The following is a 24,445-nucleotide window of genomic DNA, read 5'->3' as shown; positions in this document are numbered from 1 at the left end:
TGATGGGGGGCGCTCCTCAATTTTCCATGCCGACCCCAGAACTGTCCGCCTTCCGGCAAGCTACGCGCCAGATCCCCAGCATCTGGTCGTCGCTGCAACCCCCTCTTGGCGAGGAAAGGTCCACTTCCCTCTTCCCCACAAGCCCCTCAGCAGTGCCTTGTGCCAGCAGCTCTGGGTTCTCTCCGTCCAGCCACTGGGCGTCTCGAGGTCCTCCAGGGGGTCGGTACTCAGCTAGGCGTCACGGCGCCTCTCCCAGCAACTATGGGCCGGTGGTGGGGAGAGCAATTCTCAGTTCACCATTCACCCCCTCAACCACAGATTGGTCCACTCCTCATCAAGCAGGAGACCAGACCAGCACGGCGGGCCGCTGCGGGAGCCTCCGCGCAGGGATATGCAGCTCGCCTCACCCTTCCCCCATGCAGCTCCGCAATGCCGCCCTGTAGTGGCGGACCGGGACTCACCGCGACCGGCCGCCGGGCGTCTCCCGTCCTCCAAGGCTCCGTGAGGAGGCAGGCTGTAAGGCTTCTCCCCAGTGGGGAAAGGATAGATTGTCTCGTTGGGGGTGTCGGAGGCAGCTGTCGCCTCCGGGTCTGCAGCCGTTCCCGAGGTAGTTAGGACGAAGCGGGCGCCATCTTGGTCCTCTCGAGCCGTCCGTTCGTCGCTGCAGGGACCGCCACGGATCTCTAATCGCGGCGATCAGTGTCCGGGCCTCAGGGGTCTCCTTTGTGGGGTGCGGGTTTCCCAAGGCGCCCCCGGGATCAGGATAATTGACGGCCCGATCGCGGAGCCGAGCCACTAGGCGACCTCCGCCATCGGCGCTTAAGCCACGCCCCCATCGGTAATGTTATGTTTGAATATGTCAAATCACAGGCCAAAGGCTAAATTACGCTAAAAGAACAAAGTATGTTGGAACTTTTGCCTCCACAGCAGTTACATGAAAAAAGTATTCTGAACTATATTGTGACATTCATTTATACCAATATAACTTGCAGAAGTGTTTTCAATACTATAAACAGAGAAATAAAAATTATGATCAAAGTACAAGTTCAGTGTTCGAGACATAAGTGGGTATAAAGACACTTCCTGAGAGGAAATGCCAGTGCAAAAGTGAACTAAGAGACAATCTATGTTCCTTCCAAAATCGATTCATTAAAATGAAGCCATATGGAATCTTCACAGCAATTGATAGTGCTGAATCCAGTAACGAATAAAAAACTGTTGCCGTCTGTTCCTTAGGGAACATAACTAACGTTGCTGACAACCTTTCTGTCCAAAATCAATGTGTGGCACCTTCTTTTGGAGGTGACCCTGCCAGGGCTAGTTCATCGATTGCTGGTACACTGTGAATTCTGTACAACTGTGATCTACTTCTCAGCAGGAGTACATTTAATAATACAAAACAGTGCCCTGACTGGGAAACCTTCCAAATAAAGTTTCCTACCTGCAATTAGCTATGTGTAGTCTACTAAAGTGTGTGTAAAACCATACCTTTTATCAAGGCGCTACTTTAAAGAGTCTAGTTCTGTGGTTTATTTAGACCAAAGCTAATACTGTATTTTACACTTTCGTTCTTTCTTTGCACTCCCAGCCCCATTTTTGCTGTCGCTCTGCATACTGATGACCACTCATGAAACAGGGAAAAGCTTTTCATATATTCTCAAACTAAGCACTTTTTGTAATTCTAATGGACAACTACGAAGCATGTTTATGGAACACAGAATAGGAGTTCTCTTATGGTGTTCTACTTTAATATTGCTAACTACCACTGACTTCTGTATATGGGTGCCCTTTCATCTGGATCTGGGAAGGCCATCTATCAAACTGGAGGATCCATGGTTGCTCCAGCAGTCCGTTGTTTTACTGGGGGTTGATTGTTGTCACTAGAGAGTGCGTTCAATGCTTTGAAATGGTGTGGGTGCGAAAGTAAACGTGGTTTGATATGAAGATCTTTGTAATGATAATGCATGTGTGTGGGTTGAGAAATGCTATATAAATAATGTTATCCTAAATATAAAAAAGATAACAAAACTAAGAGTGTTGTTCATTATATCCAGTGTGACAGTGAGTCAGGTATTAGCCAGTAAAATGAGAAATCCAAGATTAACATGGTACGATGATGAACTATCCATTTATGTATTAAGTCCGTTATTCAAGATCAAATTAACAAAATAGCATAGGTTCACATCAAACACACGTATATAATTATTGTACAAAACCTAGGGTCTAGTACAGAATAAGGCCTGTGTGAAAAAAACCTGAAAGGCTGTCATTAATATTTTGGTATGATATCAATACTTTTTTGTAGGATACTACTTTTGTTTGTGAAACCAGGGTTAAGATGTATTGTATTTCTGAACTGCGAAATTTCCAAACTGTGGATAGAAACAGGGATACTTGAGTGATGGTAGACAATAAGAAAAGTATATATTTCTCATAAATGCACATTATTATTAACAAATCAATCTTTTTGGGTAGAAAGGGGGTAGATATTCGATTCTGTGTCATTTGTAATAGGTCACAAACATTTGCTGAACATTCAACCCAAATAGTATTTACACTTTGTGTCTGCTAACAACGCAGTCTGTATTATAAATACTCTCAATAGGGCTCCTTGCAACACATGTAGTAATGGCACCAACTTAATTCCAGAGGTTTAACAAGCAACCTCGTTGATTCTTATATACCTTTCCTTCCCAATTTGTCACCCTTCAGGGTTGAGGAGGAGGCTGGACAAGTGCCACACAGGAACTGTGCCACCAATGAGATGGGCTGGTCATTTAAGGGGTTTGGTGACAAGGATCTGAAATGTAGTGGACCCACAATAGGTTTCTTAGTCAGCAGGCACTTCAGACGAGGTAGGTGTAGGGCGTCACCTAAAGAATGCCAACCACTCCCACCCCACCCCAGTATGCACCTGCTGGGATCCATCCTGTGTGACAAAGGCAACCTGGGGCTCCATTCCATCCTGCGTCACCATGGTAACATGCCCAGGAAAGCCATCTTCTGACCCAGCCTCAGACAGGAAAGCAATTCTCTGGCCTTTGAATGGTGAGGAGAGGTTCCCCTCAGCTGAAAACATGCAAGAAATACAAAAGTAGATCAATTATCACATACTTAACCATAAGGTTTTGCACCACCCCATATCGTTCATTCTGCCACTTCAGAACACTCATACCATACCACTCCACAGTTTTCCTTTAATGACATATGTTTTCTCCCCTGTGATAGCCAGAGAAGTGTCCTCTTCACCAAATGTAATACATTAAAACTGAGCAAAAGCCAAACAGCCAAGACATGCAGATCAAGAGACACACACACACAAAAAAAAACAAATGACCTGGGCAATCAGTTTAAGGGTTGGGCTGTTGCACGCCATAAAGAGACACACAGCATGGAATTGCACTCTTGCAAGAGAGGAGACAGACAAACAAAGTGATGTGATCCAGTCAACCTCTATTTGTCATCTTCAGCATTCTTATGCGGATGTATCTATCAGATATGCTTAGAAACGCTCTAGAGACCGTTAGCTTTGAAATAACCAAATTTCTGTAGAATACATAAAATAAGCCCGATTTCACCAGCTACTTAATTATCTCAGTGCAACATACAACATGGTCTCCCCACACCTAGTCACTGTCTTGGCACAGTGTGTAAAGCTTTCCAAGAAATGATACAGGTTTAAACTAAACTTCTTTAAACGAGCTCTCTGAATAGATGCTCAGTCAGGTGGTTTCTCCTGCTCCGTAGCTAAAACCACATAATTAACCTGTGCAAGCAATATGCTCATCAGTCGCAGCCCCCTACCTAGTGCAACTGAATTGTAGGTCAGCTAACAAAGTTATGACATCCGTGCATAGGACAAGATTTTCTAAAAGTCCATGAGGAATATGTAGACACAGTTTTGCCAATATGTTATTACTACTCACCTCGCCATCACTGTGCATGCTGTCAAAGGAGGCATGTGGCCTCTACTGGAATTGACTGATTCTCAGTGAGTGGACTATTTTTTCACTATTCAGTCTTTCAAATTCTTGTTGAGTCTGGGAGCCATCTCCCACTATTCTTTTAGGACTAGCCTCTTCTGCATTTGCAGGATGCACTTACCTAAATCCTCAAATTGCTGGCATTGGAACATATTTTGCAGGCAATATGGGTCTCCATCTTTAAGTTCTCTGGAGACTGTGCCCCTCAATTCTCATTCTATGGTCCTTATTTTCTGTGGAATGCCTGTTTTTTGAACATGCACAAAACCCTTTTTTTGCAAAGGTCCCTAGCAGCCAGAGGTATACATCAGGCAAAAACATTAGGTCAATCTCTATTTAACGGATCAAATATTTTTATTGAGCTTAATACAGAAGCACTGGCCTACATCCTTTGGAGGCGAGGTAACAAACACTAATCAGGAAGAAATGCAAAGATATAATCAACCCTCTCCTACCCTCTTCACTCAAGGATTACAGACATCAAAATAATTCCCCTTTTTATGTAGTCGACCCTCGTTCCACTATTGCCTATCTTGTTCTGTCAGCCCCATAAGTTCCCTCTATCACGGTGTCTCACACACCCTGTAGAATCTAGGAATGACCATGTTTCTTTATCCTCAAGGCCCTTAAATATTGTGGCATTTTAGTTCCCCAAATTTAGCGGACCTGCATTCTAGAAAAAGGGCCCGCGTATCTTTAAAGGATTTCTATCTTTCGTAAACTGAGGTGATTTTCTCCATTTCCATTAGTTTCCAAAACCTATGCAACTACTCACAAAAGTGTGGGATCCTGGCTTCCCCCTACAGCGTGGTATTGACTTGCTTAGTTGCACACCAGGCCAAGGATATTTGTTTCCCCAGATAGTATAATGTAACGCAGATACCCAATCTTTTACCCTTAGTTTACATGCTAGCAGATTCCCTGCCTTATTCTCACCACAGTAAAATAGCTGTTTTAGCACATCACTCTGCATTATCAGTATCCAGCATACTCACCTGTACTCTAAGCATCGTTAATTTATGCCAGATCTTAATAGAGCTTGTCCTTTTGCAGATGCCCTCGAGTTTCCTTAGTTGAGATTATTTCTGTTTTTAGCACCTATTTTTTTCTAGGTCATTTAAAAAGAAATCATTATCATTTATCACTTCTTAGGTGCTTTTCAGTGCATCCCAAAGAGTATTCATGTACAATTTAGTAATCTTGTTTTGGCCAAATACAAACCTATGCAAATATGCCTTTCTTTCTTTACTGCTTTACCAATTAGAATGTTATCCTTCAATCTTCATGGTTTGTCCCCACAGACCATCTTGGAAAAGGTAAATATCAGTTAAATTGAAGCATGATCAGACAGAGGTATGGGGCTTATGCCAGTGTCATGTTTCCTAGGCAGCATAGTGGAGGATACTAAAAGATAAACTAGTTTGTGGCGCAGGTCTCGAGAGCGGCGAAGAATGTGAAATCCATAAGATCAGGGTGCTATCACCACTATAAGTGCACCAGTCCAATCTGTTCTACCTAATTCAGTTTGTTCTCCATTAGTGACAAAGACTGCTCTGCCCATCGGGAAGATTTGACCAAAAGCCCATCCATGACCAAGTTGAAATATCCCCCATCACTGTGTCCTCCTCTGCTGCCTGCAGAACATCGGTGACTGCTACTCTTTGTGTTCCTTTCTGGATGCATCAATGCTAGCTATCATCAATACCATCAAGCCCTGTATGAGAATAAATATCCGGGATCTCTACCCACCTTTTCAGCTATCGTGCAGTGTAACCAGTTGGATATGAGAACTACCCCAACACCCCTTGATTTGTAAGCTCCCATGGAGAAGATTTGCTTTGGGAACCTTTGGATCTGAGGTGGAATTAGTCTTTTTTCATGGATGGGCATCTGGGCACCTGTGTTATATTTGTGGCAGCTGTCATGCAATCCATGACACTTACTGCCCTCCACCCAATTAATAATGAAAACTGAGTTTTCTTAACACCTCAGAAAAATGCCTGGCTAAGTTACACCTGTGGTAGACCCTTTACGTTCATACTCACAATTATAATCATTAGTAGGCGAATATCAGTGCAATAAGACTACACGTGTCATTTTGTGGTGCAGTACTTTCTCAATGCCCGATACCCATGTGGAGCATTCACTATGTAGACAAACTGCTCCAGCATTACAAAACATAGAATTCTCCAAATGAAGTAAAATACGAAAAGCAACCAATTGTTTCAACCCCTACAGGGGAACCCACATCTAACCACACTGTGTTAATTAACAATATCTGCCCCACCTCCCTTTAACTACCTTAAAACCTCAAATGGTAGCAGTACAGATATGTAGCTTATAGGACTACAGTGGCACTCCTATTTTTCAGGAATTTGGTGCAGATTCCTCAGGGCCTGATTTCTTGAAGATGCTGTAGCAGGTCTGCTATAGCCTCCAGTGGTTCCGGAAAAAAGCCTCATCCTCCTTTGTGATCTGAATCATTGCCAAAGAGCTTTTTCCACTGCCACATTTATACCATCGGCATTTCTATTTGTTTCAGTGTCCTGAGTAGAGAGTGGAACCACCAACGTGATCTTCGGTGAGTAAATATCGTAGCCTGCCTGAATTCTGTTCTTACTTGCAAGATAGTGGCTGTCCGATCCTGAAACCTTTATAACCTCGAAAAAAAAATGTCCCCAATTGCTATGTTGGTAGTCATCTGCTCTACTTTGGGGACGTGGCTGGGAGAAATCAGAGAGACTGCCAGGGAAGGCAGGTCTTCTTTGATTTCTTGAAAGCAAAATTTGAAGTTTGAACATATTATATCAATTTCTCCTTTATTACCTGCAGATGATTGTTGGCAATATCTAAATGATCAACTTCTGGCACGTGTCTGGGTAGGTTGCCGTAAATTCTGTGACTCCTTATCGTTCGTGGAGGACTTAATTGACAATAAGTCTTTGACTTTTATTTCTATTGGCTGTCATCATCATCCTAATATTGGATCTGGCTTCTCCAATAGGCATAACTGAAGCAAATGCATCTCCTGTCCATAGTTGGTGTTGCAGCAACTCAAGCCCATGGCTAAATTTCATAGTGGCCCTAAGGAGCGGAGGTCAGCGTCTCTAGAGGCTGTTCACGTGGGGTCACCAGCAGAGCATTTCTCCCCCTTTCAAATTAGTACTGCTCCTTTAGTAAGGATTGCATTCTCACCTCTACGCACAATCAGTACATTGTCACACATACAAACAATCAGCTCTTGCTCCTCACTATGTGTCACAGCAAGATGGGAATTTACCCCTCATTTGGTTGTGACAGCACCAGTCTTTACCGTTCCCTTATTCTATGTCACTGCATTCCAGAGGATGACTTACGATCCTCTGCAATATAGTGGGCAGGGAACTTGTCTATGAATCTTCTGTCAGTGCTCCAGGGAGTCTCTAGGACATGTGCCCTTTTCTCCCGCAAAAGCCACAATGAGTCTTTGCTTCTCTACTATACAACAATCATTCAGCCTAGCTGAAGCTGATTGTGGAGGGAGAAGGAAAGGGAGAGAATGTTTAAAATTGGATTGAGAAAAACATAATGCCAGATTCCCTTTTGAGGTCAAACAGTGCACTTCACACTACATGCTCTCATAGTAAAGGTGACCAGATGAGCGAATGCCCAGAAAAGCCTGCTGAGCTTTTTTGCTACTCCATTTTCTCATGTCTCACAGGAGGACCAACTTCCTAAAAGGAAAACCTTAGAAAACACGGCACCGATGAAAGCAGACTTGCTGGAAAACCTAACCATGTTAAGCATAGAAATTAAAGGGAACCTAAAAAGTAAATTGAAGCGAGATATACAGGTCTTTAAAGAAGACTAACGCGGTACAAAGGGGGTGGTGATGGACGGAGCATCTGAACCAATCAAACACTCACACCCAGTCAAAAGATCTGGGTTTCATCCATCACCGTTCTTTAGCCCACTAAGCCACCCCAGTTCAGACAAGGCTATATGCAAATCAGTCTGACCCTGTGCCTCATGGGAACAGTCCAGCCCGAACTGCCAAGCCATGCCTTCCCTGGACCGGAAACAAGCTTCCGAGGACCGGTTTCTGGCTTTACAGCCGTCTTCAGCCCGGCTTGCTTGAATCCAGTGGCAAAGTGAGCAAGGGACTCACGTCTGAGCATACCCTGCCACACTATGGCGGCCAAAAGCTGTACAAAAGGGAGTGGTGATGGACGGAGCATCTGAACCAATCAAACACTCACACCCAGTCAAAAGATCTGGGTTTGATCCATCACCGTTCTTTAGCCCACTAAGCCACCCCAGTTCAGACATGGCTATATGCAAATCAGTCTGACCCTGTGCCTCATGGGAACAGTCCAGCCCGAACTGCGAAGCCATGCCTTCCCTGGACCGGAAACAAGCTTCCGAGGACCGGTTTCTGGCATTACAGCCGTCTTCAGCCCGGCTTGCTTGAATCCAGTGGCAAAGTGAGCAAGGGACTCACGTCTGAGCACACCCTGCCACACAAGAAGACTAAAGCACTAAATTAAAGCCTGGAGAACAGAACATTTTTTGGGAACAAGGACGATGGACCTAGAAGCTAAAATGGAGAACCATAATGCGGTGAGGTATGAACATGAACTCGAAAGACTGGCAACGATCACAGAAGCAAGGTGCAAGGTGCTAAGCAAGGTGCTAAGAACTCTAAAACTGCTCTCCTAGGGAGAACCTTTTTATCTGAAACCTACAGGAATGAACAGAGGCAACCAACCTGGAGACTTCTGTAGCAAGGCTGTTCTCCTCTCTTCTAGGAGAAGCAGGCAACCAATCTAAAAAGAAGACATAGACCGCAGAGAGCACCATGCACAAGCGTCCCAGAGACATACTAGCTAAACTCAATCAATTCACTGTAAAGGAAGAGATAATAAAAGCAACATGCAGAGGAAAAGAGGTCACCTTACAAGAGTTTTCCTGCCAACAGTTCCATGACATTTCCTCAGATAAACTATAAAAACAAACACTTTCATCATATCATGATATGCTTAAAATTGATGGCATCAAATATAAATTGACGTTTTCATTTTACGATAAAATGCATCACTTGTGAAACAGAAAGATTCTTGGGACAGAACCTATCGGATAAATCTAGACCCACACACTCCCCATTGATATAAGGGCAAATTACCCGATATCCACCCATCCTGGAGCAATAATGGAACAAGATCAGAGCACAACGACGTAGAGATACAGGACAAAGTGGAAAACAGCAGAATAACTGTTTCTCTAGCTAATATTTCCTAAATAAAAGGCATTTTGGGACATTCTATAGGGAACATCAGGGTTAACAATACTCAGAAGGAAGGGACTAGTATTTGAAGCCCAATTATTGGGAGGGTTGGTCTCGACACACTCAGATATAGAACTCCAATGTAACTAGAGGGACTGGGTAGTTTGTGCCACCTTTGTGGGTCAGATACAGAGCTCTCTTCACAGTAGAACCTTAGAGGCAAGATGGAACTGTTACAATAAAAAAGAATGGGGTGAAGGAATGAGATGTGGGGTACTTGGGAGATTGCCACAACCCTCTCTCCAGGTATCCATACGAACAAAGTGGGATTTAGTACAACTCTTTATGTCGTGGGGGATGGGGAACTTGTTCCCATCTCTGTCCGAGAAAGACACCTTTTGTCAGTAATAGTTGATGGGTTGGTGCTAAACATGCTGATTGAGATCTCGTTTTTGATTAAAAACTGCATAATAAGTTGGAGGTTCTGGCTACACAAGGTCAGCATAAATGATGGCTTGTAATGCTTAACATTTAGCATACGACACAGAATATTACTCTACATTTATTACCGATTACCCTATTTACACCCATTACAATATAGCTACAGATCCATCCACACTTTATAATGGCAGTAATTAAGTATTTTAAGGCCTCAGTGTCCCAAATGAATAAATATTATTTTGGGAATCTGTCTTTAGAAACCCACTGCCAATAATATGCCTCCAAGAAACACACAACGAAACAAGAACAACCAAGAATGAGACCTAGATGAGACCAAACAGCACTTTATTCTTCAGCACTCTATAAACACAACGGCTATCTTCATCCATAGAGATTCCCATTTTCATATAGAAGATACTATAAGAGATAAGGAGGGCAGATATAAAATCACAAGACAGATGGGAGGTGACCCACACAATGATCTCAACAGTTTAAACCCCGAATAAAGGCCAGGATACATTCTTGACAAATTTCCAGGCATGACTGCAGAGTTTTCCAGAGGTGAGATTGTAGCGCCAGAAAATCTGAAAATGGCATGCATTGGAATTCTAAACAGATCTAACTCACTTTGTGCAACTCCAAGTTCCTTTCTAAAAAAGCTTGAAACCACATTAGATACCATAGAACTACGAGATATATGGCAGGAGCAACACCTGACCGATCAATAGTATATTTATTTTTCTCACATCCATAGGCCATAATCCTCCTGGTCAGCAACACACTTGTACCGCTGGTAATTAAATCAGTTATTGGTCAGATCTCCATTTCAGATCATGTCCTAATATCTATTGATTTGATATAAAGTTCCTAGAAAGAGGTCCGCAAGGAGATGGAGGCTTCACCCTTCTATATTACCTGACACAGTACATAGACATCGAATTATTTAGTGCACAGAAGAGTATTTTAGCCTTTGCAAGAATCGGGAGGTGTTTGCGGTTACGATATGAAATGCCTTTATGGCGGTCCTAAACAGGAACTTTGTCCCTAATAGGGCAAACCCTAACCTACTTAGAAACCCAGAGATTCAAACCCTGGAAAAATAATTTCAAACTCTAACCTGATAACATGACCATACCCCTTCACTGACCCTCCTATGGAAAATCAAAACCATGAAAGGTCGACTCAAGTCATTAATAACTAACAAAGGTGAACTTACCCTGCTCCACATTAACAACAATCATACGAAATAAAAAACAAGACAGGTCCACACCATGCCTGTTTACTGAAGGAGAAAATGGAAAAATCATATGTTAAAGATCAGCTCTTGGAAGACCGCACATTCATACAAACAGAATCTAATAAATTTGAGAAATGTAGAAATGTTTATCATAACTTGTTCAAAGCAGGAACATTTCATTTTGCTTCTCAGAGATACTGTACAAAGAATGCTTGTGTTACCGAAATCCCACCAGGCTGTGCCGACCACCTGAACACATCCATATCAAACGAAAAAGTTAAGCCAGTTCTAGCCCACATTAAACAGAGAAAAGACCTGGGATCCAGACAGTCTAACAGGGGGCCTTTTATAAAACATTTTCAAGTAAGTTGGTGTCCATACCATCTTCTTTATTCAACACACTTGCTTAACAGAACAGTGAAGCCCTCCATGACCGAAGCAGTCATAATGGTGATCTTAAAACCTGGTAAAGATACACAGAAATGTGCCTCCTACAGGCCCATTGCTCTATTGAATCTTGATGCTAAATTATAGATGAAAATGCCAGCGAACAAGTTGGAGGACCTCTTTCTAAGGATTATTCACCCAGAGCAGTCAGGTTTTATTAGGAAAAGACAGGTACAGACAGGGTAGTTCACCTTCTCAAAAAGTAAAGAACAAACATATACGAAATTTAAAGGGAGAAAAAGACTTCAACCGTGTGGACTGGTACTTAATGTGGCTGGTCTCGGAAGGTGTGGGCGTGGGGCCTAGATTTATTGCTAGAATTATGGGTAATTACGGCACTACTAGGGCCTGTATGAAAGTTAATGGCCAGGTATCCCAGTTAGTTCAATTGGGGTCAGGGAAGTCAATATGGGTGTCCTTTGTTTCGCCATTAATATGCTATAAGCTTTGAGCCCCTAGCCTCTCATATTAAGCAATCAGAGGATATAAATGTAATCCAATTTAGAGCAGAAACACATAAATTAGGTGCTCTTCGCTGATGATATTGCCTCATATTAGCAGACCTATCTCGACCCCTTGAAGGATTAATTATACAATTAACAGACTTCGAATACTTTGTGGGATACAAAATAAATAAAACAATCAGAAATGTTGAATTTAGCTCTACCCACAGATCAAGTAAATATGTTGTGAAATAAATTCCCCTTTAGATGGTCTACACATACTGGATCTCAAATTATCCCTAGAGCTTGAATAAACTAAGCAGAACCTGAACACCGTGGACCCTTCTATTCCCATCTTGGATGGGATAAATAAATATATTTAAAATAACTGTCCTTCATGGGGTCCTCTACCTAGGTCAGGCACACCCACTCCAAGTGGAGAGGAATTCTTTGCAGCCCCACAAGACGCAATTAAAAGATTTATATGGAGTGGTACCCAACCTAGAGTACCTATTAAATTGCTACACAGGAGCAAACAGGAAAGTTTGGCAATACCAGGCTTCAGATTATATTACATGGGATCACAACTGAGAGTAACAGAATGGTAAAAAGAGCAAAATAAATTCAATAGATCCGCATGGTGAGGGTGAGAATGACTAGGTCATATGGGATGTAGTTTGGCTATGAAGAACACACATACTGCAAAACAAATGATTGAGCACTCCTACTAGAACAAAATTAAACATGTGGGACAACCGGACTAGAAGACAACATCTTACCTTTTTCCCAGCCATCATACACCCCAGTCCAGTTTAACCAAGAATTTTCCCCAGTGCTACAAGACCCCTTCGATAAATGGAATAAGGGGCAGATGTCGACTCATATCAGACATGTTTCATAAAAGGTCATTCAAATAATTTCCCCAATGTAAACTGGATTTTTGGCTGGAAGAAACTGAACGGTTGCATTATGCCAGCTCAGAGATTAGATACTGCATGTGGAATTCAGAGATGCCTGCTACTAGAGAAAAAACACTCTTTGAGAGGCTTCTTGCCAGTTCAATGTCCCCAAAAAGGTCTTAACTCAAAAGTATACAGAATATTATTAGAGTTAAAAACTAATTTTAAATGGACCTTCCGAAAGCCAGACCTTAGATATATGGCTAAAGGTGACAGCTTTTGCAATTAAATCTAAACAATAATCATGGCTATTAGCTAGATGGGGAGGGGCAGCGGGGAAAATTTGTGAATGGTGTGTCTGTTTTCTTGGTTTTATTTTTTACTTTGGAAAATGTTTGCATTGGCATTCTGTCATACACGAACACCGCTGTCACACTTTGTAACTTGTCATGCCAATGTGAACGTTAATAAACATTGGCTAAAAAAAAAAATAATAATAATAATTTTGAGGGAGATGCTGGTTGGGGTCCAGGACCATAGAGTATTTCAAGAAAAAAAATATAAAGGAAAGTTAGAGCAACAGTATTTTGCGTCTTCAAATACTATAAATGGTTCCCACCAAGCACACCAAAAATGTTTGTGTTGGTATACAACTGAAGTAGGAACAGTATAGAAAGTCACAACAGCGCATCAATGCATGCGGTCACATAAGGGGTTTGCCCAGTGAACAAAGTTATCTTCCAAGTTGGACGGTTTAATGGTGCTTGCACTTCAGCTGTTGAGGGGGCCTGTAGACTGTATCCAACTAGAAATTACTGAAAGACGATAGGAAAATCAGTTTGTGGTGGTAAAATGGTTAGAAAAGAATTACAATGCCCTGGGTAGCTGTAGCTGCTTCTCAAGTGCCAACGTGGACACAAAGACACTGGACCTTTTCTCTTTTACAGAATAACCCAAGACTAGTGGGAAGTGACAACAAGCCAAGGTTGAAAAGCATTCAATGGCTTAGACCAGGTTTCTGGGAACTCACAATGGCCAAGCACAGAAGAGGTGGAAAAGTACTTGGAGACGTGACAATCTAGAGTTTGTGTCTTTCATGGACTTCTGTTCAAATGTTGCTTTCTTTTTCAATGGATCTGTAAATGCATTTGGGTTCTTGTGCAGTAAGATATTTGACCTCTGAGGAAGTTGTTTTGAACTTCCGATCTTACAATACTTGCACAACCTTTGAGAGATGCCCAGTGTAAACACATTTATTGCCTAGTAGGTGCCAGTATCTCTCCCTCCGGGGCACAACAAAGCAGAGGGATTTGAGCTAGCACAATCATAGCTTCAAAGGGCTTCTCGTGCAGATATCTCTATGCTTCTGGTCTTTTCACTCTGACTTTCCAGATACCTAGACCTCAGCTTACTGACTGGCATTTAAAAGTAGGCAGACATGGCATCACCAGCAGGCAAACTACTCCACTATCCATGGAGTAGACAAGGAGGTATGCAGGTTTAGTTCACAATGGATACCAATATAAAGGACAACAGCTCTTCTGCTGCTTGGTAATGCAGAACTAATTTTCCAGAATCTGCTGCTACAATGATGAGCACACAGTCTGACATTTTAGAAAGAAGCTATCCAGGCACCAATACCAGCCTTTTACTATACTACCCTACAGAGCCTTTTGCTACAACATTAAGTCAAACGTCTGTGAGATTTGGTTTGTGGTACTCAAATTACTCACTACAATGCCTCTCAAAGAGGACTCAAGCGCTCATTTCCTGCTAAAGGTTCTATTCTTCCCCCTTTCTTTACATCAAAGGAAAAAGTCACCTTCTAGTCAGAGCAGGACAATTACCTACAAAATGACCTAATCTCTTTGGGAACAGCACCTTTGCCAGCCCTACTGTATACACTTTTCAAAACTAAGCTATAGTGTGCACAGAGTCCAGTAGATCCCCTAAGGCTTACAGAGGTAAAAGTAGATAATACCTTACTCTCTATTTGTGGTAGTGTGGGCAAGCAGTAGGGCTTTATCAGAGGGTAGTGTTAAGTATTTATTGTACACACTCAGGCAAGAAATTATGTCACACACTCAAAGACTGAACTCAGACCAAATGTTTGTATTAAAAATATTTCTTTAGTTGTATTTTATTTTTAGAACCAAGCAGGACTTGGTATACGGTAAATAGAATTGCACTTTCAATACAGTCTGATCAACAAGCAAGCTAGATGAGAATGGATTTTTGGTTACAGGTTTGTAAAATATTTAAATACAGTTAAAATTACTTTAGGATTACTTTTGATTACTTTTTAGAGTATTTTCTTGGATTACTTTTTCTTCTCAGTGTGATATGCCTAGATATCACACTGGGACATTTCCCAGATAAAAGGTAAGTAAAACAGTTTTCATAAAACCACTGTTTCTTATGTTTCCATATAAACACCCTCAACACGCATCTTTCAGAGGAAAACAGTCAATGCAATCCTATGGAGAAAAATTAGGTTATCGGTTTGCAGTTAAGTAAATGGTTTTGAGGGTAACATTTCTGAGATTAGAACAAGAGTTCCGCCACGGTCAAGGATGCACTAAAAAAGCACCCTCAACAGCACTAGGGCGGCGGGTGCAGAGTGCTGAGGCCCAATGTTAGCCTATAGGGTTTGGGGGCCGATAGTTGGTGGCTGCTCTCGGGCAAGATACAGGGAGCAAAGCTCCTTAGATTATGCTCAGGGCAAAGGGGGGTCTGAGTTAGCACACAAGGTGCACCCACAGCGGCAGGGTCAGCCAGGTGCAGAGTGCTGATCTGGCGTTGGCCGGATTTGCATTTTGGCTGCAGGCTTGGTCCAGGAAGTCTTCCAGGGGGAACCAACAGCTGAGCAGGTAAGTTGGAGTGCTCGGGGACGTAGGTGCACCTCAGGGCCTCTTCTCCAGGACGCAAGGCGGCTAGATGCAGGGGTGCCTTTTTAGGTTGGATTTCACCTCACAGGGTCACTCGCAGTTGGGGAGGTCTCTGTGCAGAGGCTGCAGGTGACCATAGGGAGTTCTGCAGGGGTCAACCCACAATGGCCTCGAATTGTGGCGCGCTGGGGGACATCGCTGGGACCGATGGGCCACTCGGGCTCAGGCCGTAAGAGACAGGTGGAGTGGTGGTTCCAGGTGTTGTGTTCTTTGTATTCAGCAGGTTTGGAGTCTTTCCTTGGAGATTCTTTTGAACAGAGCTGCTGTTCACATGAGATCTGGTCTTTATTGAAGGCAGTCAGTCCTCCCACGGGTTCTGGAGGTCGCTGGCTACAGAAAAGGTGGATTTTGGCAAAGGATCTCTGGAAACTGCAGACGAGCTGGTGGGGCTGGGGCCAAGTCAGTTCTTCTCTGCAGTCTCCTCTGCTGAGAGTCCTCTTTCGTCCTTCTTCGTAGGTTGCGGGAATCTGCCTTCTGGGTTCAGAACTATCACCTAAATACTATATTTAGGGGGTGTCTCTAGGTAGAGGGCTACTGACCTTAGGGTGGCTATGCCCATGGTGTGCTCACCCCACGTGGGGGAGTGGGTACAATCCCTAATCCTGATTGGAGAGTGCCTGCCATCGGCAAGATGCCAGGCAATTAAGAGTGGGATTCACCTTGCCTTCCCCACCTGAGGGGTGGGATTGGCAGTGGTGGGCACACCTTCTGGGCTGTTCTAATTTTTCCCACCGGTCTTCCCGTCGAAATGGGGTTGAAGCAGGTAGGGGGCCTGTTCTTGATAGAAGGAGAGGGTGGGGGTTGCGTTGCAAAGACGGCAAGGCCTTTGAAGGTCCCTTGTCACAGATGGCTCTTCCTGACTTGGGGGAGGTGTGAACACCTCCTCCCAGGAAAGGCTTTGTTTCTGGGCTCTGGAAGTGAAGGCTCCCACCCCAGGGGTCCAGAAACTTGCCATGTGGTGGCTGGCCGGTATTTACCAGTCAGGGATCCCACCAGAAGTTGGTTGTTTTTCAGGAGGCATATCTAAGATGCTCTCTGAGTGCATTGTATAATAAATTCCACATTGGCATCAGTGTGGGTTTATTATGCTGAGAAGTTTGGTACCAGACTTCCCAGAATTCAGCAAAGCCATTATGGTGCTGTGGAGTTTGTGGTGACACACTCCCAGATCATATAGTCTTTATGGCTTTACTGCACTTACAATGTCTAAGAATGGACTTCGATACTAAAGGGGTACAGTGCTCATGCAACTGTACCCTCACCAGTGGTACAGTGCACCCAGCTAGAGTGTCTTACATATACCATAGGCAGTGGGTTGCAGGCATGGAACACAGGTATGTGTGCCATGCCGACTTCACTTTTCTCTGCTCCAAAGCACACAGCCTACAATGTCAGTGTGTATGTGTTAAGGTACAGGAACTCTAAAGTTGGCACAATATGTGCTGCAGCCCTTAGAGGTCTTCCCTGGTCACAATGACCTTTGTACCCATGGTACATTTTAAAAGGGACTTACATATGGCCAGAGAGGTGCCAATTGGGGGTACAAAGGTAGTTTTGGGAAATAATCTGATTAGCAGGAACCCAGGGCACATCAGAAATTTGGCAAAAAGTGTGTGGGAGGGGGTTACTGTAACAGAAACCCACTTTCCTTTACTACTCCTTAGGATTTTAATGGTGTTTCCTTGGTTTAATATGGTAGGGTGGGAATGTATCAGGCAATGTAGCACTTTGATGGGGGTTCCCTGGTTTAATATGGCATGGCAGGAAGGTATCGGGCAAGTTAATGTTAAGATAGCGCTATTCAACATGGTCACATCCAAAGGACTATGGATTACCCAGGTCAGTTGCCCTGTAACTACTTGTTAAAAATAGCTTAGGGAAAGGATTAAAGTAGGTAGGTCCTGCCACCTGGGAAGTCTTCGAATATACTTTTCTTTTCTTTTAGAGAGGATTAACATGCTTACACTTCATCTCGAAAATGATAGCAAACCCAGCAGAAAGACAGGCAAGGCTCATGAAGAAAAATTAAGAGGTCAAGTTAGAATGAATAGAAAGTTTCCGAGCCATCTTCCCTCATGGACATTTGTGGCATGCATTACGCTGCATTCATGCACAGCAAGGTCTGTACTGAACTAAATCGTTTGTCTATTTAAACAGATGCACAAAAGCTGGAGAAAACAATAGAGGCTTCAAAGGAGGTCAGAAACAAGATACAGGTCTCGCACCAAGTACAAAAAATAATGTCTTTCAGTGGCAGTGCCAACAGCTGTCCCCCATCCATAATACAGACCATGGCCCCTTTCAAAACAAAGTGGATGACTCATTCATTGCCAACACAGGGTCCCCTGCACTCATTAACTCCCAGGTTCTACTACCTTTGCCCCCACAGTACCTTCCATTTGCTGCTCAAACAAGGCCTGCTCGCTCTCCTCCGTTGCTTCCAGTTCTCCATGTGTGCTGCGTTTATGCGTGGCCAGTGTAGACGTCTGTCGGTAGGTCTTGCCGCAGTAGCTACAGGTGTAGGGCTTGCAGTGGGTGTGAACAACGTGATGCTTGTACAAACTAGAATATTCTGTGAATCGCTTACCACAGCCAGGGATGGTGCACAGGTATGGCTTTTCTCCTGTACGTGGCACAAAAAAAAGGCCATCATGAGCTACCTCACACATTCTTCAGATTTACATGTGTTACTTAAAGTAATGTACAATATTTTCCATGAACAGGGATGCATCTATAGCAGTCAAGAAACCCATTTCTAGTTTTATATAAAATACTCAATTCTAACTCTCTCTTTCTGACATGGGTTAAGCATTACTCTCACAGAGACCTGTAGTTCAATGCCCTCTTGCACAACTTTTACCAATCTATGGTCAGGTGGTGTGTATTCTCGGTCTGCACATTCAGAACCAGTTTGAGTTGATTCCTCTTTCATGTGTCCTTCCCAGATGGTCTTCCAGAATCATCCTCTGTATAGAGTGATGCTGCTCACACAAGGGCCATTTCCAAGTTAGAGCTCCCACAACACAGGCATAAAGAGGTGTGCGCAGTCTGCATCAGTCTATTAAGGGCCACCAAAAAGTGATCAGAAACAGACAAAATGGATACCCTTTTCGAAAGAACCCTTTACATCTGATCAAAAAGGAGTGCAGTCCTACCCTTCATCCAAAACATGTGTTTCATGGAGTTGGAAGTCCCGCTCCCTCAAGGCTTAAAATTGGGTATAAAACAATATGTCTTTCAATTAGATCTTGAAATCAGTATCTGCACAAGCTTCCATTGACGTCACTGCAGGAGAAAGTCAATATAGTTCATCTTTTATATCTAAAGAAGACTTGTCAATTTCACAAGTGATTTTAGAACATTAAAAATCTTCTACTGGCCTTTATATGAATGTCTCCAAATCCATGGTATTCCCCGTTAACGAGTATGCAGGGACTGTGGATGGGTGCCGGTGTTGATGCTAGCCGTTGGCAGCTTTAAATATTTGGGGGTGTATGTCTCCCAAGACGTAACATTGTCATGGTCTTATAATCTGGCCTCAGCATTAAAGTGCGTAAAAGAGGAGATGCGGGTCTGGTCACTTCTGCCGCTGTCACTGAAGGGGCAGGTTGTTAATCTTTAATGTGGTCTTTTTGCACCAATTGCTGTATCAGTTGCACAACTACCCTAATGCCATCCCCCAATTGTGGTTTAGGCATATCAATGCTGTTCTCTGAGGTGGGGGCCAGGGATTACTCTCATTGCCCTTAGAACTTGCTTTCAATGGACGTACTGTGGAGGCATTGCCGCAGCTGATGTATACTCGTATTACTTTGCATCTGATCTTTTGGTTATAAATGATTGGTGGTATGACCACCATAGCGACCCAGCATATGCGGTTTAGAGGTGGGCGATGGGTGCCTCCGCCTTGTTTGGCTATCTGTATGATGGGAAAAGGGTGTGATCTCTTCCATCAGCACCACAGGTGGTCCAAATGTGTGGCAACGTTCCCTGCGGCACATGGGATGGTGGGAAGAAGCTGACGGAGTGGACACCGTTATGGCAGGGAAGTGTGCTGCAGTTGGTGTCCCAGCTAGAGGGCTTTCGAAAGTGGGACACTATTGGGATCTCCACTCTGGGAAATGTGATGCAGGGCACAGTCTTGAAATAATTTCAAGAGGCGCAAAACAAATATGGATTGCATCGCAGCCAATTCCACCTGTATTTGCAATTCCGCCATGCTCTTACTGCCTACATTAGGAACTTCACAAATCTTCCTGAATTCACCCTATTGGAGGATAAGCTCCTTCTTGGGGACCTGAGCACCCACAAAATAGTGAACATATACCAATTTCTCGTCGCAAATAGTTCAAATACGCTACCCGCCCTTCGAAGCCGATATAGACACACTAGATGCGGATGACTGCACAGAGGCCTTGGGAGCTCATCGCGGAGAAGCAAGTTCTGCCCGCCTCAGACTGATCCAATTCAAATGACTCCACAAAGCCTGTTACACAAGGTACAGTTTGTGGTACATGAGAGTGACAAATTCCCCGACATGCCTCAGATGCAGGGCGGACGAGGATACCTGCATCCAGACGGTTTGGAGCTGTTCGGCACAGGAGCGGTTTTGGCAAGGTGTGATGTCCTGTCTGGGGGAGGTCCTCTACTGGACAATCCTGCTGTACCCAAAGCAAATTCTCCTTCATGGCACTGATGGCATAGGTTGGAACAGATATAAATGGCTCCTTTTATTTCAGGGTCTAACTCTGGCAAAAAGAGATATAGCCAGGACATGGAAGGCAGATAGCCCCCTCATCCCTTGCAGTGTGTGTGGAAAATGGCGGTGGACTATTGTATGGGCTAGAGGTTGTGGTGTACCGGGCGAGGGGATGCTCCCAAAAACACCCCAAAATCTGGCAGAGTTGGGCAAACTAGAGGGGAATTGCCTCGGAACCGGTCTGCTCTGACCGTTCACTTCTTGAGGAAGAAATCAGAGGGTATTGGGCAGAAAGAAAAGGGAAAGATACCAGTGACTAATGTGCAACCTGTTGAGAGACATGTCTTGCATCATATAGTGATTGGGAGGGAAGGGGGGGTACTATGCAAGTTCTTGTTTCTGTTCATGGGTGTACTCAGTACATCAGTCTGTAAGTACTTTGTGGCCTGTGTGGCCATGCTTTTTTTGTCAAAACCCAATAAAATGTATTGGGGAAAAAGTAATCATCTTCCATAGTCCTTAATCACTATGAATGCTTCATCTCCTTATATATATATATTGTTAGGACCACACTCTAAGAATCGCTGCCTTTCCCGAACTATTTAGAGTACTGCTTGTCTAAGTTTCATTTAGTTTTCTCAGCAAGTGCAACCAACACATTTCTAGAGGACATCAACACGACTGAACAAGCATTACCATCTGGAAACTCCAATTGTGCTGGCCAAATAATCTGTTGCTCCATACATACAATTTTCAAAATTACGATATATATATTTTACTCATTTCAGGTTGGCTTGGTAGGTATTTTACCAATTCAAAACTGTAATACTGTGCCTGGCGTGGTAAATGGCTTTTGTCAGTTTACAGCTCGGCAGGGACAGCACAGTCTTTGCTGTAGAAAGGGAAAAAGACTTTGTCCCTTTCTATCTCAGCGTGGATGGCACTGTGCTAATCCTATGCTTAAAGTCTTTGATAGAAAAGCAGATATTTGAGGTGAGCAGGTCTAGAGTGTCGCTGGTGTTGAGAGTGCTCTATACAGGAGCTGCTTTCCAACTAAACTTGAGAACTACTCAGAGTTCTCTGCTTCTTTTTTTGCATAATTTATGTGTCACTCTATGCCTGAAAGGGTATTGGTTTGACTTATACTGGGTGCTCCCTTGTGTCTGGACAAAGCTATACCTCTCTGAAGAGCTCTAATTAGAGTGAAACACTGTGGCAGGTGTTGCTTTTACTCATTTCAGGTTGGCTTGGTTGGTATTTTACCAATTCAAAGCTGTAATACTGTGCCTGGTGTGGTAAATGGCTTTTGTCATTTTACAGCTCGGCAGGGACAGCACCATGCTAGTTCTATGCTTAAAGACTTTGCTGTAGAAATGGCAAAATACTTTGTCCCTTTCTATCTCAGCGTAGATGGCACTGTGCTTAACCTATGCTTAAAGACTTTGATAGAAAAGCAGACATTTGAGGTGTGCAGAGCTAGAGTGTCGCTGGTGTGGAGTGCTCTATACAGGAGCGGCTTTCCACCTAAACTTAAGAACTACCCAGAGTGCTCTGTTTCTCTTTTTGCACATATATATATTGAATTGGGACAAACAAAAATTCCTTAGAAATGAGACAACAACTATACCTACCTTTTACCTCCTACCGAAGGTACACAAAGACCCTCTGTAGCCACCAGGTCGGCCTATAGTATCATCTAAAAATAGTCTGCTTAAGAATGTTTCCATGTATGTGGACCATTTTCTACCAGACTATGTGAGAGATTTAACATCATACATCAGAGACACAAAAGATTTTCTACAGAAAATTGACAACATACACTGGGACAAAACCGACTGGCTTGTATGTTTACACATAGAAAGTCTCTATATGAGTATCAGGCACAGAGACAGACTGAAGGCATGGGAGCACTTTCTGAAGACCAGGAGTATACATCTGTTGGCACACACTAGGATGTTACTACAAATGATTGAAATTTGTCTTGAGGAAAATGTGTTTACATTTGATGGAGTTTTATACAAAGAAGCACAGGGAACTTTGATGGGCACCTGCTTCGCCCCCAGCTTTTCCAATATTTTGGTGGGCTGGTGGGAGAAGCAGGTGCTCTGGAGTGAATCTCTGGAACATTGGACCAATAAGGTCAATATCCGGCTCAGATTTATTGACGATGTCTTCTTTGTATGAAAAGGCAAAGAGGAAGAACTACTTTATTTTGTTAAAGTACTAAATGAGAATTCAGTTAATTTAAAATTTACCATGCAATATAGTCAAGAGACCGTAGACTTTCTAGACATCAGACTACCGGTGAAGGAAAATAGACTAGAGACTGATCTTATTAGAAAAAGTACAGCAGGCAATTCAGTGTTACATGCAGCGAGTTGCCATCCTCCAAATTCCAGGTGGAGCATACCATTTGGAGAGTTCCTCCGGCTAAGAGAAATTGCAGTTCGGAGGGAGCATACAGAAAGAACAAGAATGAAATGTCAGAAAGGTTTCGAGCCAGAGGTTACTCCCTTAAAATGCTCAAAATAGATGAAAAAAGAGCAGATGAAATTGAGAGAAGTGAAGCCCTGTATAAAGCACCTTAGACTAAACAAACAGAAACAGATTCTCTGATAAGACTTATCACGACTTACAACTCCCAGTCGAAGCACTTCAGCCAGATAATCAGAAAGAGATGAGACATCCTTGTACAAGATAAATCACTCAAAGAGAAACTAGGCCCACACCCAGAGATAACATACAGGAAAGGTCCATCTATAAAAGATAAGATAGTCAGGAGTCACATGGAACATCAGAAATTAACATGGATGGACAGAATGGGGGGAATCCACAGATGTGGTAAATGCAAGGCTTGTAGTCACAGTGAGAATGTGAAGGAGGTTACATTGCAGAGAACCAACAGGAAGTGGCATATCCGTAAAAACATACAGTGTGGTACAGATTTTGTAGTCTATGTAATCACCTGCCATTGCGGCAAGTGGTACATAGGCTCAACTACCTTCCCTATTAATAAAAGGATACTAGAGCACTGGCGTGCTATCACCAATAAAGATTTTAGCTACAGTACGGCTAGGCACTTTACCCAATAACATGACAGTGATTGGAAAAAGCTACATACTTTGCTCTAGACACTATCCCCAAGAATCCTAGGGGTGGAAATAGGATTCTCGCCCTACGTAGAACAGAATCCAGATTAATTTTGCAGGCTGGCAGTGTCATTCCGTTTGGAATGAATAATGACGAAGAGATGCATGTGCATCTATAACTTGAGTACAACAGAGCCTCCCGAGGTACCTGTGCAGAACTAGAGTTCTGTATCTATTATAACTTGTACATAGGTATTATTTTGTCACTTATGCCATTCTGGTTATATTTTACTTTCTGTATCCCTTCACATTTGTACAGCATGTTTGCCTGATGTTGAATTGCATTTAAAAGCGGCATTTTGACTAAACTATGAATTTTCCCTTCTTAAGCATATGTAGTTTCCTTAGCTTTGGAACCAGGCTACTGAACAGAATATTTATCAAGTGGACAATACTGCTATTAGTCATGACTGTACTCAGCAATTTATTGACCAAATAAATGACTAACTTATCTTTGTTTCTGATTGCTCCCATATAGATTGGACATATGGATTGTGTGGGTCACCATTACTATCATTTATGAGCTACGAGCAGAGAGTTTGAGGAGTTTGTTTCTACAACCACGCTCTCCTTCTCTAGACACACAGGATAATGTATACGGTCATTTTGAAAAACAAATATTACCAGTTCGATATCCATTCACCTTATGGGTACTATACCCTTTATGAGCACCTATGTCAATATGTGTGTATCTATATATATATATATATATATATGTTTGCTGTGTTTAAATAAATCGGATAATTATACCTCCGTGAGTGCTTCCTTCCTTCCTACGGGAGTCTACGGCTTTGGGAGGTGGAGCAGTATCGGATTTGCGAGTGCACCCTCGCAACGGAAGCACCCGCCTGGGAGTGCAGTGCTTTGGTGTTTTGGAGCGGATATATATATATATATATATATATATATATATATATATATATATATATATATATA

General features: G+C 43.1%; 1 protein-coding gene across 1 annotated transcript in view; it reads right to left on the bottom strand.

Annotated features, from left to right (window-relative positions):
* The window catches only part of ZNF76 (zinc finger protein 76), a 284,990-nt gene that overhangs the window by 70,126 nt on the left and 190,419 nt on the right, over nucleotides 1-24,445 (bottom strand). The window contains exons 10-11 of the mRNA XM_078644308.1: nucleotides 18,054-18,284; nucleotides 2,915-3,069 (exon numbers count right to left, since the gene is read on the bottom strand). Of these exons, the coding sequence (XP_078500434.1) occupies nucleotides 2,915-3,069; nucleotides 18,054-18,284 (386 nt within the window). The remainder of the gene's footprint in view (nucleotides 1-2,914; nucleotides 3,070-18,053; nucleotides 18,285-24,445) is intronic.

Source organism: Lissotriton helveticus, chromosome 5_1 (genome assembly GCF_964261635.1).
Source record: "Lissotriton helveticus chromosome 5_1, aLisHel1.1, whole genome shotgun sequence".
NCBI lineage: Eukaryota > Metazoa > Chordata > Amphibia > Caudata > Salamandridae > Lissotriton > Lissotriton helveticus.
This window is presented reverse-complemented; position numbering and strand designations above follow the sequence as displayed.